The sequence below is a fragment of the Laccaria bicolor genome, genomic scaffold, assembly GCF_000143565.1.
Source record: "Laccaria bicolor S238N-H82 LACBIscaffold_2 genomic scaffold, whole genome shotgun sequence".
NCBI lineage: Eukaryota > Fungi > Basidiomycota > Agaricomycetes > Agaricales > Hydnangiaceae > Laccaria > Laccaria bicolor.
This window is the reverse complement of record NW_001889873.1, coordinates 2839349-2855483: the sequence shown is the minus strand read 5'-3', so window position 1 is coordinate 2855483 and position 16135 is coordinate 2839349. Positions and strand designations below refer to the sequence as shown.

Sequence of the window (16135 nt, the reverse complement as noted above, 5' to 3'; positions counted from 1 at the left end):
AATTCATATCGACTGAGCAGGTTCTCCCAGAGCATGTACACATGGAACATGGAACATGAATCGTAAGCCGAGTGTCAAGGGGTTTTGAGCGTCTCCTTTCATCTGAAGGCTAGTAGTAGATTGGTAGTAGACAAGTAGTAGATGGTGTTGAAGAGGTTGTCACATGATCACTTTAGTTGGTACGCGCGAGCGAGGAGTCGAACCTCGTTCCTACCCTTCGAAAGCTAGGCCGGACCATCAGCAAGCCTTCCAGGGCCAAAGCCCCAAGAGTGAACGCCTTTTGTTATTCTCCAGTTCCAACTGTAGGGATGCTAAGCTGGTTGCTGACACTTTAGTAGCCGGCAGTCCACGCGAAGTCCACGTATGGCGAATATACTGAAAACTCATCAAAGCGACTGGAAGTATGTATCAGAAGGCGGGGCCACGATAGTTCTTTCTTACATTGGCCCATCGCGAATCCCCTTCGATGGAAAGGTTTTGAGGCTGAGGAAATCCAAGCGTCAGCATCCAGAGGTTGTCGACCAGTTGCGAGACTCACGTCTGGATGAGGCGCCGGACGATCCGACAATCGATTTTCAATCAAAATGTATGGCAAGGCTTATCCCACCAGAACACTTGCCTGACCTCGAGACCGTCCTTCTCGATGACCATTGGTTGGAACAACTCGCCTTACTTCAGGATCCTCATCGTCCTCAGAGTCGAAGAGAGGAGGATGGCATTGACTTCACCAGGAAAAAGGGAGTGTTGGCTACGGACTTGATTGGAGGAAATGAGCTGTCAGTCGAGATTAAGGTCTGTACTCATTGAGTGTTATTCCTTGTCGCCGCCATTGACCATTTTATATCGCTTTAGCCAAAGTGGGGGTTCTTACCCCAACCCGCGCATCTTTCGCTGGATACTGGTCCCATCAAATTGCGGACATGCCGATTCTGCATGCACAACAACCTTCGTGCTCAAAGAGGTCAAAGCCTGCCGATGAAATATTGTCCGCTTGACCTGTTCTCAGGTGACATCAACCGTGTTTCAAAGGCTATCAGTAACCTGTGGGACTCTTGGTCGAAGAGCGAAAGTACCATCAATAATCTCAAGATTTTTGCCCGTGGAAAGCTTTTACATCCCTCTCAAGTATGTTCCCCGCACGTCTGGGCAGTTCACGTAACCTCATTATCAGGTCAATGAAATGCTTTCCGATCCCGGTGATACTTCAGGGAGTTTGGATCATATAAAAAGCGCTTTTACATCGGCTCTACTGTGCTGTTTGATGCAGACACCAGTCCTCCAAATTCTGTCCAAGCTCCAACGAACCCTTGATGTTCTTGACATCGAAGGCTTATCCAGTCTTTGGCGACGCACACTATCATCTCATCCTTCCTTGGCCTCGGAGTCAGCGCCAGCCATTCCGTTGGGCGTCAGCTCTCCGTTTCTGTCGTCGCCAGAGCCCAATATAATCGATTGGGAGACATTTATTGACAGTTTTCTGTCGCCGTTCAGTTCTGGCTTGGACCACCTACAGCCGAAGGCTGAGAACATTCGTTATTACCTCCTTGCCTATCTACTCTCCGCAACCGTCAAAGACTGCTCTATCATTGTTCGTACCGACCTCTTACAACTCGGGAAGACTTCCTCCAAGCGTAAAAATACGGATTCTGTGACGGTGATAGATTTGGATCCGAAAAAGATGGACAAATTGAATAAATGGGAAAAGTTGGATGCAGAAATTGTAAACGCCTATCACAACAACGGGGGCAGCAAGATTTGTATTGATGCTTGGCGAGGATGAGACTTGAACTTGACACAATCCTCCTCTTAGGGGTGGAGGCAATAAGGGTAATCAGGCCATTATTAATTGTTCTGTACTACACACTCTTGGGAATTCAATTCTTTTCAGCTGGAGTGCAATAGATTAGTGCAAAATCTTGATCACGTGTTGAACGCGTTCCCAGAATTCTTTGGGATATTATCGTGAAGATTTGTTTTCCTCCTCAATGGCATCCAAGCAACCAACACAAATTCAGCAAGGCGTCACGAAGACTCTCTCTGGCGCCAATGCCGCCTTCAATGACAAGGTTCTTTCGCTCATTTTACTCGCAAACGTCTCTCATAATGCCTTGACACAGGGAAAGCCAATGGAACTTCGCTTGTCCAACATGGTCGCTGCGAAAGGTGCGGCGTCCCCCGTCTTTTATATGAGTTTCGTTGCTTATCCTCCTTGTAGCTATCAGCGATGCAGTCAGGACCTCGTTAGGCCCCCGCGGCATGGACAAGATGGTATCCAACTCGCTTCCATTCTCCTCGATGGACATCTCATCATCCCCCAGATTCAAACTTCAAAAGGAGAAGTCATCGTCACGAACGATGGGGCTACAATTCTGAAGAGTATACAGGCCCTCCATCCGGCAGCGAAAATGGTGTGTAACTATAAATCTTATCCGATGGCTTCAGGCTTTCATCAACTTTTAAGCTTGTTGATTTATCCGCTGCTCAAGATATCGAAGCTGGCGATGGAACCACATCCGTTGTTGTATTGGCTGGAAGTTTTTTAGGAGCTGCAGAAAAGATGTTGCAGAAAGGCATTCATCCCACCATCGTCGCAGAGTCTTTCATCAAGGCATCTGCTAAAGCTGTGGAGTATCTAACAGATATCTCGATCCCTGTTGATTTGAACGACCGGGCTAGCTTATTGCGTGCAGCAAGCACATCTTTGAATTCAAAGGTGTGAAATCTTTAATTTCTGCTGTTCCTTGTGCTCATTATTTGTTCGTATCCAGATTGTTTCCCAATATTCTTCAACGCTAGCCCCCATCGCAGTCTCTGCCGTCTCACGTCTTGTTACACCCACATCATCCAACGTGGATCTGCGCGATATCCGGGTCGTGAAGAAAGTCGGTGGGACGATCGAAGACACTGAGCTCGTAGAGGGGGTTGTCTTGAATCAAAACGTTATCGTATCTGCCGGCGGGCCGACACGAATGGAGAAAGCAAAAATTGCTATCATTCAATTCCAACTCAGTGCTCCAAAACCCGATGTGAGTCCTCCTGATTCCAGATTTTGTTCGTTGTTGACATAAACTGGTTAGATGGACAATACGGTTGTGATCAATGACTACAGGCAGATGGACAAAGTCATCAAAGAGGGGCGCCAGTATATCCTGAATCTTTGCAAGAAAATCAAGAAGGCAAATTGCAATGTCCTTCTCATCCAAAAATCCATTTTGCGTGATGCCGTTGACGACGTCTCCCTCAATTTCTTGAAGCGCCTCAACATTCTCGTCGTCAAGGACGTAGAGCGTGACGAGATTGAATTCCTTTCAAAAAGTCTTGATTGCAAACCCGTCGCAGATATTGACGCGTTTACCGAAGACAAGCTGGGATATGCCGATCTTATGGAAGAAACGAATGACAATGGGGTCAAGGTGGTCCGAATCACAGGGGTGAAGAACCGAGGAAGGACCGTAAGTATCCTTGCCATGGGTAGCAATCATCTTGTTGTGGATGAGTGCGAACGGAGTCTACATGACGCTCTGTGCGTTGTCAGGTGTCTGGTCAAGAAACGGTAAAGTGAACAGATTGTCTAAGGATTGCACTAACGTCTACTTCAGGGCCTTGATTGGTGGTGGTGGCGCACCGGAGATTCACGTCTCACGGTTGCTTTCACAATACGCACAATCTCTCAAGGGCATGGAAGCATACTGCTTTCAAGCGTATGCTGATGCTCTCGAGGTAATACCTACTACATTAGCCGAAAACGCGGGGTTGAATCCAATCGCAATCGTAACTGAACTTCGGAATCGACATGCCCTTGGTGACGGCAATGCTGGAATTAACGTTCGGAGGGTCTGTTGTTCCTTGTTCTTTTATTGAATTCCTATCTGATGATGAGTATCACAGGGCGTGATTTCTAATATCCTGGAAGAGGAAGTCGTTCAACCGCTTTTGGTAACCACTAGCGCCATCGAGCTTTCCACTGAGACTGTTTGCCTCTTGTTGAAAATCGATGATTACGTTCAAGCAAGATGATCAGATTCGGCTTAGAGGAAAAGGGCATACTGTACATGGTAAAATAAACATTTTTGATGGAACCTCTCGAGCAAACAGAATAAATGAGCTGGATGAAGTTCGTATTGCACTATGCTACAGTTGCTTAATAAAATCTTGTCTAAATTATGTGGTTGAAGGGTCAACAATAATGAGGAAAATATTGACGCTGGATTATGTTCATTCTACCTCCAGTGCAGGCGGTAGATTGTCGATGTAATTTGCGGTCATGTCAAAAAGGGTCCAAAGGAGTCCGTGCGTTGTGATGCTCCGGAGGGCACTCACCCCGAGGCCACGATAGAGCCTCATGATACCAGCAAGGAGTGGTTTAGGTGACTTGGGGTCAGGTCCTGAGAAGAGTGTCAAGGAACGCAAGCTGGAATCTCCGACTGCTTACCTCGTATTAGACGGTATAGAGTTTCCCAGGGTCCACGATATTGCTCTCCAGCCAGAGCGCGCTGCTGTACTTTGGTTTTGACCCTGAAAACGTCGGAAAATATATTTAAAAAAGCATCAATTACTCCGCGAAATGAAGAACGTACACATCAAGAGGATAAATCAGAGCCCAAGATGTGACCTTTCATATTATTTAATTGATCCTTCAAGGCATAAAAGAGGGGGAAAACCTTACACCAGATACAGAGCCACATACAAAAGGGACCAGCGATGAATGGATCGGTAGCCATGACGGAGTGACCCCCTGCTCTCCTGTCCGACTTCTGCCTAGCAAATGTCGCATACCGTCGTACTCAAGAAAGTAAAGGGCCGTCCCAGATGTATCACGTACTATAAGATGTTTAAAGGTTGACGTTGCGAAAACTGAACAGAAGAACTCACGGAAATGAAGCCGAAAACCTGTGTATAGACCTCCAGTGCCATTGGCCCTGTAGATTTCTCTTACGGCTTCAAATGTTCCAGGGGGTTTTACCAAATGTATTCCCTTGGTCGCAGCTATGGTGTATTCTAGTTGACGTCTGACCTGAAGCAAACTTAGGGTGGGAGGTCGAACAGATAACAACGGATCCAACCTTGACGAGTTCAAACGCTTTCCAGTCAAGTATCAAAACTTGTCGTCTGCGATGGTGAAAAAAAGGACATACGAGCACTCCCAAATGAGATCAACGCTCCGGACATTGCTCCACTGATACCACCGGTAAGGGCAACGTCCAATATACTGTTTCGGCACAAAATATCATGAATAGCAAAGTGCTCCTTTGTGCGGGAATAGATGGTGAAGCTTGCAGCACCTAAAGAAAGAGCTCGAGCTAACCCAACGGCATTTGAAAACAAGATAGAAGGGCACGGACGAAGAAAGGAAATGGTCATGAGTGGTATCCAAAGCCCTCTATAAAAGCCCTTGACTCCCTCCTCACGATAGACAAGTGCGGCCAGTTTCGGTATTGATATCGACGTTTTCGTAGTCTGCAACCGGGACTTGAGGGAATCCAACTGTACGCGGACGATGAAATCTGACTTGAGACCAAAACTATGAAACTGGGATTCTCACTGGGTACCCAGCAAAGGTGGAAATGTAGCTTGCCGAGAGGGCACATACAACGGCCTTGTTTCCTGTCGCAAAAGAATTAAAAAGGAATAGATGGGTTGAAGTGGAGAATCAATACGTCGTAGGACATCACTGAATGCAGCTGGGTCATACAGAGGGTTAGATGTCCTATAAAGCTGGGTCAATGAGATTTGAAAAGAGAGAAAGCGCGTTGCCTGCCTGTTGCCATCCATAGAGCACGATTACAGGGCTGGCCCACAGTCCAGCTTCGTGCGCTTGCACGACGATGTTTTTTTCCTTTTTTCAGAATGGTCAATACGATTGATTTCCGGGTAGAAGGGCCGTCGCTTTGGAATTTACATATTAGAAGCGTTATGTAACGCCATATTACAATACAAAAAATGTTCTACATGATGATTATGGCTGCCCAAACGATGTATCCATGCTGCTCAAATTGAACTCGAGTAATTATCGTATCTTCTTCATGCAAGCCCCACTACCCCCTCCTCCCAATCCACCTTGGACACGCACCCAACAGACCTGCATACTGGGCATGACACCTCAACTCCATTGCCTCCTACTACCGCTTCCCCACCTTTCAATGCTACCCGTTCTGCACTTACTAGGCACGACGAATGAAACGTGTGTCGGCACACCTGACCTTCTTTGTCCACAACGGATTGAATAGACAGCTGCTTCAGGTTCCCCACGTCCAAGAATGGTTCCTCATCAGATGGTCCAACTCCACAAGATATATCATAACATCTGAAGCCAGCTTCACGCTCCCGTCGCTCGATGCGCTGCCGAAGGGTAGGGCCAGGTGCGGGAGGTGGTGTCCACGCCTTCTTCTCCCTCTCTGGAACATTGGCGTCTGAATGTACTGCAAATCCAGGTATACTTGCGGCTGCGCCAGGCATGTCAGCAAAACGATTGAAGAGCTCCGCAGGGAACCCGGGAGGCAAGTGTGCCCAGGGATTGTTGGCAGTCGGCGGTGTTTGGGTGGTTGCATTCGCTGTGGCACCAGCTTCAACGTTAGGCGTGCTCCCAGCTGGCGCCGCACTCGCACTTGTTGCCCTTGCCCTTGGTCCAGGTTGATCTGGTGACTCTGAAGTAGAGGCAGCAGCGTTGGTGAGAACCCCTCCGAACAATCTTGAAAACGCTTCTCCCATTGTCCTCCCTGTCCCCGCAGCAAAATGAACCCCGTTGCCAAGATGATTGAGACCAGGGAAAGGACCAAACTGGGGAAAGGAAGGCCCGGGATTCACGCCTGCCTGAGGTTGAGGCGGATTCGGCGGTGACGAACGTGGAAGGGTCTCATCGGCACTGGTAGCGACAGGCTCAGTGTTTGTCGGCCCGGATGGGGCTGCGACAGGAGCCATAGGCACGGCACCACCACCTGTTGCTGGAGCGGCGGGAGCAGGATTTGTACCCCCACCAAATCTGTTCATCAATAATCTTTCAAGTTCCTCAATGGCGCCCAAGTCATCCTCCATCCCATCGTCTTCCGGTTCCACAGGGGCATCTGCGGCACGAGTGGCGGAAGGCACTCCTGGATGTGGACCTCCAAAGATGACGTCGAATCCGATGGTCAAGAACTCAGCATGCACATTTTGTCTGGCAGTCGTTTGGGGTGGGGGCGGAGGACCTCGATTAGTGGATGGCGCGGTGTTGGCTTCAGGTGTAGAGCCAGTAGGAAGAGCCGCTGTTTCGGAAGGCGATGCAGCAGAGGGTTCTGTGGGAAGGGACGCAGAGGGTGGCGCTGGTGGCTGATTGCTCGCGTTAGATTGAAGGGTGCCACCAAATTCGGGAAGATGGGGCAATGCCATTGCCTGTGGCTGATCTAAAATATTATTCGCATAGTAATGAGCAAATACTGGAACAAGCGAGGAACGCATATATTCACCTAGAGAAATCGGGCCACCAGCGGCTAATGCGCCAAACACGGGAATTGGCACGATAAGGGGCGTACCATTCTGTATGCTAGTGGGTATTTGGGAAAGTCCACTACGCCCAAGAGGCGGTTCGGAGCCCGCTCTTCGTAGAGGTGCGGTCGGGGAAGTGGGGCCAGGGCCAAAATTGACGGGTCCATTCTGCGGAGCATTTCCACCTGGTGTTGCATTTGGATCAGTGCCAGGACCCGTGGATGTGGCGTTGTCCGCTGCACGCCTTCTACTCCTGGGAGTGTATGTCAGATTCTCAGGATCAATATTGAATCTACACGTTGGGCATGTTGTTTGCCGCGGACCAGAGAACCATGGGATCAGGCATGACGCATGAAAGACATGTGCACAGGGAAGAGTGACAATCTTGGGTTGCAGTTTAACTTCTTCCTGGGTACTCGACGACGAAGAGGGCAACGATTCGTTCGTTTTGTCTGTTGATGCTTCTGTTTCTGTGCTGGCCACGGAAGGATTACCAAAACCAACGCCGTCTCCATCCAACAGTTTGTCCCAGCAGATGGCACATCCACTATCTCCCCCACTAGATTCGTCATGTCCCATCCCACCTCCAGTGCCACCAACCCTTTCCAATCTCCTCACCAAACCCACAGGAACTTCTTCCAGACCTTCTACAAGCTTCTTTGCCCGCCCAGGATCATCTTGTTCCCGCTCTCCAGAAAAGCCAAATGCTTGACCTATTGCGCCTAAACGTGCCAAAACCTCCGCAAAGCTCCCAGGGTCGAGGAATGCTTGTGGTTGTGCCCCAGGTACATGCGTGTGTGCTTGTCCTTGACCACCATTTGCTAGGTCGCTTAGCTGAGTGGGATTAGCAAGGTCGATTGTTATCGCGAAACCGCCAAACATCTGCTGAGGAGTCTGCGGAGCTCCGGGTGGGGCAGGGTTGGCTTGGGGAGGATTGACTCCGCCGGTTGTCGTGTTTTGTGGCATCATGTGCTGGAAAAAGCGGAACGGCTGATTGTTACCTGCTTGAATTGGAACAATAGAAGGTATATTGAAGGTGGCACGGATGTGAGGAAGAACAAAAGGCGGTTGGTGGGGCAATGGTTGTATTTGTGTGGGGGTTTGTGATTGAGGCAATGGTTGAGAAGGAGTTGAGGCAGGCAAAGAGGTGGTCTCATTGTCATTAGCACTACCAATGCGTTGAGAGGGATGCCTACGGTCACGCTCCTCGTCCCCGTCATCCTCAACCCGCTGACGTCGGTTGTTTACACGGGGCGAGGAACCAATGGGTTCGAGGCCGGGCATATCGGAGTCAAGATCGTCTTCGTCTGTCCATGCAGCGTCACCATCGTCATCGAGTGCCTGCATCTGCACCTCGTTTGCGTCACGATCCGAGTCTTCCGAGTCTGAATCAGAGGAATTTGAAACTGACTCCAGCTCTGGCATACTGTCCTCGTCTTGTTCTTGATTCATATCAATGTCGGTCGCTTGGGCGGTAATTTCTGGCGCTGCGGATGCTTCTAGATTAACAACGGGGCTGATGGGCTCCAAAGGCGGTATGTCTGTCATGATATGTTGATCCTGCTGGTCGTTGGAATGAGGAATAAGAACGCTTTGAAGAGACTGAGGGAGAGAATGATTATCCATGGTATGTATGGTGGCCAGCGTTTGACCAGCGTCGATGGTCGTTTGGAGCAGAAAGGCCTGCTTACATACAATTATTCTTATCCATTGTTTGTCAATGTCATCTGTTACAAACAACGTCAAACGAGAAGAAGGATCCAGAAGCTACACAAGTATTCAGAATCAATTCAGAATCCCCCTACTCTCTTCTTACCCCCTTTCTTTTTACCAGGCCGACCACCATACGCTCCTGGAAGTACCTGGGTGCTTGCCACCAGCTCCTGTGACCAGGTCGGTACACCACTGGCAAGGTTCTGCTGTGAACCAAAGCCGACGGTGTTCCGAGGTAGGAAGGCAGAAGTAGATGGTAGGATCTGCGGGGGAACTTGAGATACTTGAGGTGTAGCTGAGATTTCGGTTGGCTGTGTGTGTGTCATACGACGAACTGGTTGCGAATTAGTGCTCCCATCATAGACGTCCAGATAAACGTATTTTTCTGGATCACTGCCAATGTCCCAATCTTTTAAGAGCAGGCGAACGCCAAGAGGCGAGGTGAAGTCTTCTGGGCCATCTTCAACAGGCTCTTTCTGCACAGGGCGCAAGTATCCGAAGCTGACAGGGGGAGGTTCATCCTCAAGGGAAAGGGCTTCTGTCATCACCTCAAGTGCTTGTCCGGCGTCCTGCGATTTGGAAAATGACTGGCTTGAAAAGACGTCGCAAGAGAGTGCCATATCCAATACAAGCTGTTCTCGAGCAGTAGATTCCAGCCTCACCGAAGTAGAAGATCGGTCGGTGCCGTCTGCTAGATCGTACTGGTGCAAAAGTTCTTCGAGCTCCCCAATGTTTGATACCAACGTCCCATCAAGACAAGTCAGAGTGGGAGCGATGTTGTGATGCCACAAAGCCCCGGACTCGAGTGATACCATCGGCAATCGTCCTTCAGTGAAAGCGCGGTAACCTTGCCTAGAATTCAGGACACAACCAGCGAGAAAATCTGCTCTAGAAGCCTGCCCGGGCTCCACGCTAGTTCGAAAGGCAATGTCATACCTAGATAAAGAGAAAGTCAGTGACAGAATAGATCGAAGTCGGCTTCTTGCAATTACGTCGTCAGCATGGTCTCAAAAGGGACGTCTTCCTTTTCCCAATACGAGGGAAGACGCTCCATCAGCGCAGAAGCAGCACCATGTTGTTCTTCTTCGTCAAGCTCAACATCATTGGACAACAGTTGGAACAAACCTGGGCCCGATAACTGGTCAAAGATGCAGCCCCGCGAAATTAAAAGATGTCATGCACCTGCGTATGCTGGTGATAGATCAGTTCGACTCACTTCCTGGACACCCAGTGGACCAGGATCAGGAGGAAGCTTCGAAAAGTCGGAGAAATTTGCCTGAAGGTCGCCTGAGGGCAGAACGCTGACTGGGCTTTCTTTATGGTGATCGGAAAAGAGATCATAGCATTGTACGGACCCCCTTTCAGACAGTCTTACTAAGCTCAACGATGTCTTGGTCGCGTTGGTCAGTGGCTGTTGAAGAAAGGTTTGTCCGGCGTAACGACCCCAGTTTCCCGATCCAGGTACCAGAGAGTAAGGCGGGGACGCCATTCGAAATAGCCCATCATCGGAACAACCAGCATCGTAGACAGAGACTAACCCGTTTTTTCGTGAGCTGAGAAACGTAAGTGCTAGAGGTGAATGGTTCACATAGGTGTGCAAAAGTGTTGAAAACGCTCACGAGTGTCAAGACTGATTGTCCACGTTTCCAAACAGCGATCAAACTCTCGATCATGCCGATAGGAGAGCAAAGGCTTGCTCGGATATCTTTGATCGATCCAGGAGATATCTTTCGTTGAACATAACCGGAGAATGTTATCGTCGGAAATATCTTCGATGGACGTGAAGAGCTCATGGGACCCTGCAATCGAAAAAAACTTGTTTATTGATTTACTCTTGAAGAAATTAGCGCGCATTACAAGACAAGCATCTGGAGACGCACTCTAATATCAAGCATTTCGACATCCTTGCTGGATAGAACAGCACACTCAGAAACTTTGTCGGAGATCGCAATACGCCAAAATTGATTTTCTACGTCGCTGTCGCCGAGGGAATTATAGAGAACTCTCCTGACGGAACGGTGACTCCACAGCATGTAGGTGAACTCTTGGAGCTTACGACGATTTGGAACCATTTGAGAAATTTGTCTGGTGAAGTGACCCTTGGTCGTTCACAGTAATTACTTCGTACGGAGTACCGGTAAGTTTCATATCCATCATTTCATGATTTCCTATATCTGCGCGCGATAGTGTCCCAAGGTTTTCCAAGGGAGAACCGCTTGATTCTAGACGCAAAATGGAGGCGGACCCGTGGGTACGCACAGCAAGACAGGGAGCTATAATATGGCTGCAGTTAACTCTCTGTCGGAACTACTTTGAATCACAAAGTACGCTTCACCTGCATCGGTTAGTACTCGACTTGGTGATACAATGTGCTGTATAGGTGTAGAAAATGAATGTGCAGGGAGGACCGAGGGCTGAATCTTAACACCCTTCTTTAAAGAGACGAAGGATGACAGGTCTAGTAATAGATTAGCAGTAATAATGATGTCGTATTACTTTCGACTTACTGAGCTCGCGTCTCAGCTCACCCATTGGAAAGGCAATATATCCCCCTCGATCAGATAATGAGAGGGTTGAAATCAAATTTCTCGCGTAAGGATCGAAGTCTTCGCGTTGACGTGCGAGCATCGTTTCTTCAGTAATTTGGTCGCGGATGAGCTCTGCAGCGATGTCCACGTCTGGCAAGAAGGTGCGCAGGAAATTGGCCTATCTTTTTATATCACTGAAAACGAAAAAAAGCAAAATGAAACACGAGGCGTACACCTTGCTCCGCGTGTTGTAAAACAGTGAGGCGGGGAATTTGTGGAGGTCCAGATCGGGTGGAGGGGAAAACAGCAACAGGATTGCCAATCCTTAAACGCCTTTCCGAGCTATCTAAATTGAACGTGAAGTTTGAACGCGTCATAGTCTTCTTTACTCACCTGCAAAGGGTCCCTTGAAAATCGATCCCCAAGTCAAACGGCCGTCATTCTCAACAAGGGTAATAGCTCCAGTCATCCCTGACTCAAGGTTTGGGTAGCATCGACGCGACAGCTCATCCTTGGTTTTGCCTTTGGCATTTTGCAGGTTGGGGGCGAAGGTGCTGCTGCTTGGCCAGGAATCCATTCGAGGATGTACTTGAACATTAGTTGAGAAGTCACATCAAATTCCAAGTCCGCCAAAATATTTGACAAGGCTCAGGTCGTCACTTGGTTTTGAATCACACATGCTCAAACTATGGTCGACCAGCAAGCCACGGCCGGCAACCCTCTTACTAGTTAACAACCTACATTCTTCGATCGTTTCAAACGCGGCCAGCACCTCGACTTCCTTGAACGTGGCCCCCAAATGGACGCCAAATTCCATTCGAACAGGTGTTATTGCTCGAAAACGGGGAATGACCGCACTTTGGAACGACCAAGGTGTCCGTTATCCTGTGACCGTGCTCCAGGTTGGTGCTATTGGCTTGAAATACGTTCAATTATAACTTAAGGCCCGACACCAGCTTGAAAATTGTCAAGTCACTGCAAACATACGGTCCACTCGTAGAAACCATACGGAATACCACGCTATACAAGTTGCAGCGTCAGATAAGCCGGCCAAAGGTACTACAAACCAAATGCTCGGACATTTTCGGAAAGCTGCTGTACCTCCAAAGCGAATTGTCAGGGAATTCCCCATAACACCGGACGCTCACATCCCAGTTGGTTAGTTGGCTTTCAGTTATTTCCTAATACGTCACCATGGCTAATACATATGCATAGGTACGACTCTGTCTGCCGTTCATTTTGTGCCTGGGCAGTTCGTGGATGTAGTTGCCAATTCGTGCGTGAACGTCTTTGGGTGCTCGTGCACTGTCCTTACCTTCATTCAAGTATCGGGAAAGGTTTTCAAGGTGGCATGAAAAGATGGGGATTCCATGGATTGGCCGCGAGTCACGGTGTGTCCGTTTCACATCGATCCTCTGGTTCAACAGGTCAGCATCAGGTGCGTGGTTGTGAACTCCTCATAGTCGGCTTGGACGATAACCTGATAATTTTAAGGATCCTGGCAGAATTTTTCCTGGAAAAAAAATGGCTGGACATATGGGAAATAAGCGTATCACGACTCAGAATTTAGCGGTTGTTCGGGTGGACACTGCTCTGGATCTTATCTTCGTGAGAGGTGCTGTACCTGGAGTGGACAATGCCCATGTCCTTATCCGTGATGCGAAGAAGAAGATGCAGGCTTTGAGTCGGCATAATCAAGCCAAGGGACTCTATGAGAAGGTGCTACCGAAGGGCGTGGATGACCTCCCGTTCCCCGCAGGGACAGCAGAGATCGCTAAAAAATTGCCACCTATCATTGATGCACCGTCGTATCGTAGAAGCCCCTTCATCCCTCAGGAATAGTAGATATATTTTGGATCGAGTAATAGCCAAGAAATATAATATACCTATAGGACGCGAGGCTCACTTGTACCAAATGTCATCAAGGCGTGTCAACGATCTCCTCCATAATCTGAGGTCAGTGAGCAAGCTACTTTTTTTTACGTTCTTCGTTTGATCAGCAGCTGCTTCATAGAGGAGAACAATTTCGTCACCAACAAAATCTCCAGCGATCACGCACGCACCTCTCACCATTGGCTACGAACAATACACCAACGTTGCCCATCGACCTTGCCAATGCTGCATACAGGATCTTCCCTTCTGAGCCGCCACAATCAAAGGCGAGCGCGACACCCCAGAGTGCGTCTACATGCCCGGGACCTAGTCCGCCTAAGTGCTGGACACTGACAACGAAACAAGATGTCTACGAGACGCCCGTCTGGCGCGCCCAGGCTCTTGCTCTCCTTCTCTCTCATATCGACACGCACGCCTTATCCTCGCCAGTCCCTCCTTTGACCTTGCTCTGTCTCCTCTTCATCGTCTCTACATCCACCAGCTCCGACCTGCGAACGAATATAGTTCCATATATTCCCCAACATCTCCGTCGAGAACTTATTCGATATACCGCCGTCCATTCTCCCCTGCCAGCGTCAAAGCTCTATCCCATGTTTGACCCTGATGGGCATGCAGACGGGGAAATTATTATTATCGGGCCACATGCCAACCTCCGTGATGATTACTTTATTCGAAACAACCGTTTAAAACAGGTTCAGAGCGAGCTAGAACAAACGGACGAAGAATTGGATTGGGAGGCTGACCAACCAACGAAAAAGGATCTGCAAACACTTGTTCTTGTGTCTACTCATCTGGCTACGTCCACGATGTTCACACTTCCTCCAACCATTACACACCTGGCGTTAATCAACCTCCCTTCTTCAGTCTCACTGCATAGATTGCCAAATACCTGTCCACTTATCGTTTTCTTGGATCTGTCCTACAACCATTGGCTTGGTGCTGATTCAAAAGATGCCCTCCGTATACTTGAACGAGTGGAATGGAATCGCTTCCATCGGCTCCGTGTTCTTGCATTCAGGGGTTATGACCCACCCACCGAAATTTTTGAGAAACTTAACAAAGGTAGGTGGGATGATCTCGAAGTTGTCCTGTAATTGCTTTGCGAACCCATTAAAAGATATGTAACTGGTAGAATAAATACAGAGTGTTCACTCATTATAACCTTACGGTTTCGTGCCAAGAAATTGTTGTAAGTCGAACAAGGGAACAAGCTGCGACTAGTCAGCGACTTGCTACAATTTCAAGAGAATCATTAGACAAACCTCGCGATCGCGATCTTCTTTATCCGATGAGCGATTTACCGGAGGTAGGACTGCCCCTGGTGTTGGTCGTGCTTCGTATTGACGGGCAAATGACCATAACGTTGATGTATAACGAGTGATGAGCTCGAGCGATGATATTGGAGAAAAGCCCGTCTTCTCTTTAGTAGCGACGTCATTGATGGTATGGCTCCAGAGCCTTGACTGGGGCTTACCGAGGATAGCACGATTAATCTGGTCAGCCACAGCTTCCCTTCGCTCCATGGTTAAGTATTTTGCCATGGAACTTTGTTCTGGTACTTTGTAAGCGAGCAGTCCTCCGACGTTTTCAAGTTCCTTCAGATATCTTGCTCGATCTGAATGGTTGGTCAACGAATTGGCCAGGGAGTACAGTTTCTGCGCCTTTGTCAAAAGAGAAACTTGCTGTTCCGAACTTGCGAATGTATCTATACTTTCATGCTCCAGAGGGGGATCGGCGGATGGCAGAGACGATGACCCAGCTGGCAGATACTCCAGTGGCACTGTGCGACAAGCTTCGCTGAAGGCAAGAATCCGAAGGTTCAAGAGGAGGTGTGGAGGTTCGACAGACGTCGAGGTGACATATTCAGTATCGCTTGACTTTGTACGGATAACCGGGAAGGATTCGGCTTTTGATTCGGAAAGAACGGAAGGAAAGTGTGAGTTGAGTAAATCTATAGCTTCATCCACGCGTCCGCTGAGAATGTGTATGCGGATTTCTAAGTGGAATAAGGCGTCAATGAAGTGAAATGAAAAGGATGGGCACTCTCACGTTTGCGAAGGTCTATTTGTACCAAGAGAGACTCGGACAATCGAAATGCGTCTGGGCGGCCTACATCGCCTGGGACGTCAAGAATTTCATCCCCGTCGGCATCAAGCTGTTGAACTGTGCTATCTCGGGCGAACGCTTTGGCTGTACTGATGTAGCAATTGTGACAGAGGTAATCCAATACGAGAGAACGCTGTGGTAATAAACTTGAATCGCGATTAAGACTATCAGAATGTGGGGTCCTAACTAATTGATATGAGGTTGGATGCAAAACTGGAGAGCTTGAGGTAGCTGTGCGCTTTGAAGACGTCCCTGACATGGGTTGTAGCTTGCAAGGCGAAGAAAGGAGGTTTGGGGAGGAACCGAGTGCACCTCAGTGCAGTATATGGATACGGTTGCTGGATGAAGGTACTTGTGTACTGAAAGTACATAGTAGTCAGGTAAGATGCCTTTTCGAGACATCTATCTGATCCAATCTCGATCACCTGCTCCTT

At 48.7% G+C, this 16135-nt stretch overlaps 8 protein-coding genes across 8 annotated transcripts; 4 read left to right on the top strand and 4 right to left on the bottom strand.

Moving 5' to 3' along the window:
- Positions 1-324: 324 nt before the first annotated feature.
- LACBIDRAFT_290783 (uncharacterized protein) lies at positions 325-1893 on the top strand. Its single transcript, XM_001875404.1, has 3 exons — positions 325-792; positions 853-1125; positions 1172-1893. The coding sequence occupies exons 1-3, from the start codon at positions 364-366 to the stop codon at positions 1778-1780; spliced, it is 1311 nt and encodes a 436-aa protein (XP_001875439.1). The 5' UTR covers positions 325-363; the 3' UTR covers positions 1781-1893.
- A 100-nt stretch (positions 1894-1993) lies between these two features.
- LACBIDRAFT_181994 (uncharacterized protein) lies at positions 1994-4128 on the top strand. Its single transcript, XM_001875403.1, has 9 exons — positions 1994-2066; positions 2118-2163; positions 2216-2268; positions 2319-2408; positions 2462-2713; positions 2769-3026; positions 3078-3553; positions 3600-3834; positions 3889-4128. Exons 2-9 carry the CDS (start codon positions 2127-2129, stop codon positions 4015-4017), a joined length of 1530 nt encoding a protein of 509 aa, XP_001875438.1. The 5' UTR covers positions 1994-2066; positions 2118-2126; the 3' UTR covers positions 4018-4128.
- Positions 4129-4215: 87 nt separating this feature from the next.
- LACBIDRAFT_244431 (uncharacterized protein) lies at positions 4216-6224 on the bottom strand (the record flags this gene model as incomplete). The annotated part of the gene is made up of 9 exons (XM_001874870.1): positions 4216-4385; positions 4433-4515; positions 4578-4612; positions 4667-4821; positions 4873-5014; positions 5064-5080; positions 5136-5484; positions 5543-5604; positions 6170-6224. Coding segments are annotated over 9 exons (1068 nt in total), but the record flags the coding sequence as incomplete, so codon positions are not given.
- A 3027-nt stretch (positions 6225-9251) lies between these two features.
- LACBIDRAFT_306087 (uncharacterized protein) lies at positions 9252-11028 on the bottom strand (the record flags this gene model as incomplete). Its single annotated transcript, XM_001874869.1, has 4 exons — positions 9252-10110; positions 10167-10312; positions 10391-10743; positions 10794-11028. 4 exons carry the CDS (start codon positions 11026-11028, stop codon positions 9252-9254), a joined length of 1593 nt encoding a protein of 530 aa, XP_001874904.1.
- A 419-nt stretch (positions 11029-11447) lies between these two features.
- Positions 11448-12279, bottom strand: LACBIDRAFT_306086 (uncharacterized protein; the record flags this gene model as incomplete). Its single annotated transcript, XM_001874868.1, has 4 exons — positions 11448-11632; positions 11682-11880; positions 11936-12048; positions 12096-12279. The coding sequence occupies 4 exons, from the start codon at positions 12277-12279 to the stop codon at positions 11448-11450; spliced, it is 681 nt and encodes a 226-aa protein (XP_001874903.1).
- A 93-nt stretch (positions 12280-12372) lies between these two features.
- On the top strand, positions 12373-13600 carry LACBIDRAFT_192472 (mitochondrial 54S ribosomal protein YmL9). Its single transcript, XM_001875402.1, has 5 exons — positions 12373-12604; positions 12659-12860; positions 12918-12978; positions 13029-13140; positions 13197-13600. Exons 1-5 carry the CDS (start codon positions 12380-12382, stop codon positions 13542-13544), a joined length of 948 nt encoding a protein of 315 aa, XP_001875437.1. The 5' UTR covers positions 12373-12379; the 3' UTR covers positions 13545-13600.
- Positions 13601-13617: 17 nt separating this feature from the next.
- On the top strand, positions 13618-14689 carry LACBIDRAFT_306084 (uncharacterized protein; the record flags this gene model as incomplete). The annotated part of the gene is made up of 2 exons (XM_001875401.1): positions 13618-13658; positions 13717-14689. 2 exons carry the CDS (start codon positions 13618-13620, stop codon positions 14687-14689), a joined length of 1014 nt encoding a protein of 337 aa, XP_001875436.1.
- A 69-nt stretch (positions 14690-14758) lies between these two features.
- LACBIDRAFT_306083 (LisH motif-containing protein) lies at positions 14759-15960 on the bottom strand (the record flags this gene model as incomplete). Its single annotated transcript, XM_001874867.1, has 4 exons — positions 14759-14806; positions 14858-15015; positions 15070-15591; positions 15645-15960. 4 exons carry the CDS (start codon positions 15958-15960, stop codon positions 14759-14761), a joined length of 1044 nt encoding a protein of 347 aa, XP_001874902.1.
- Positions 15961-16135: the final 175 nt, after the last annotated feature.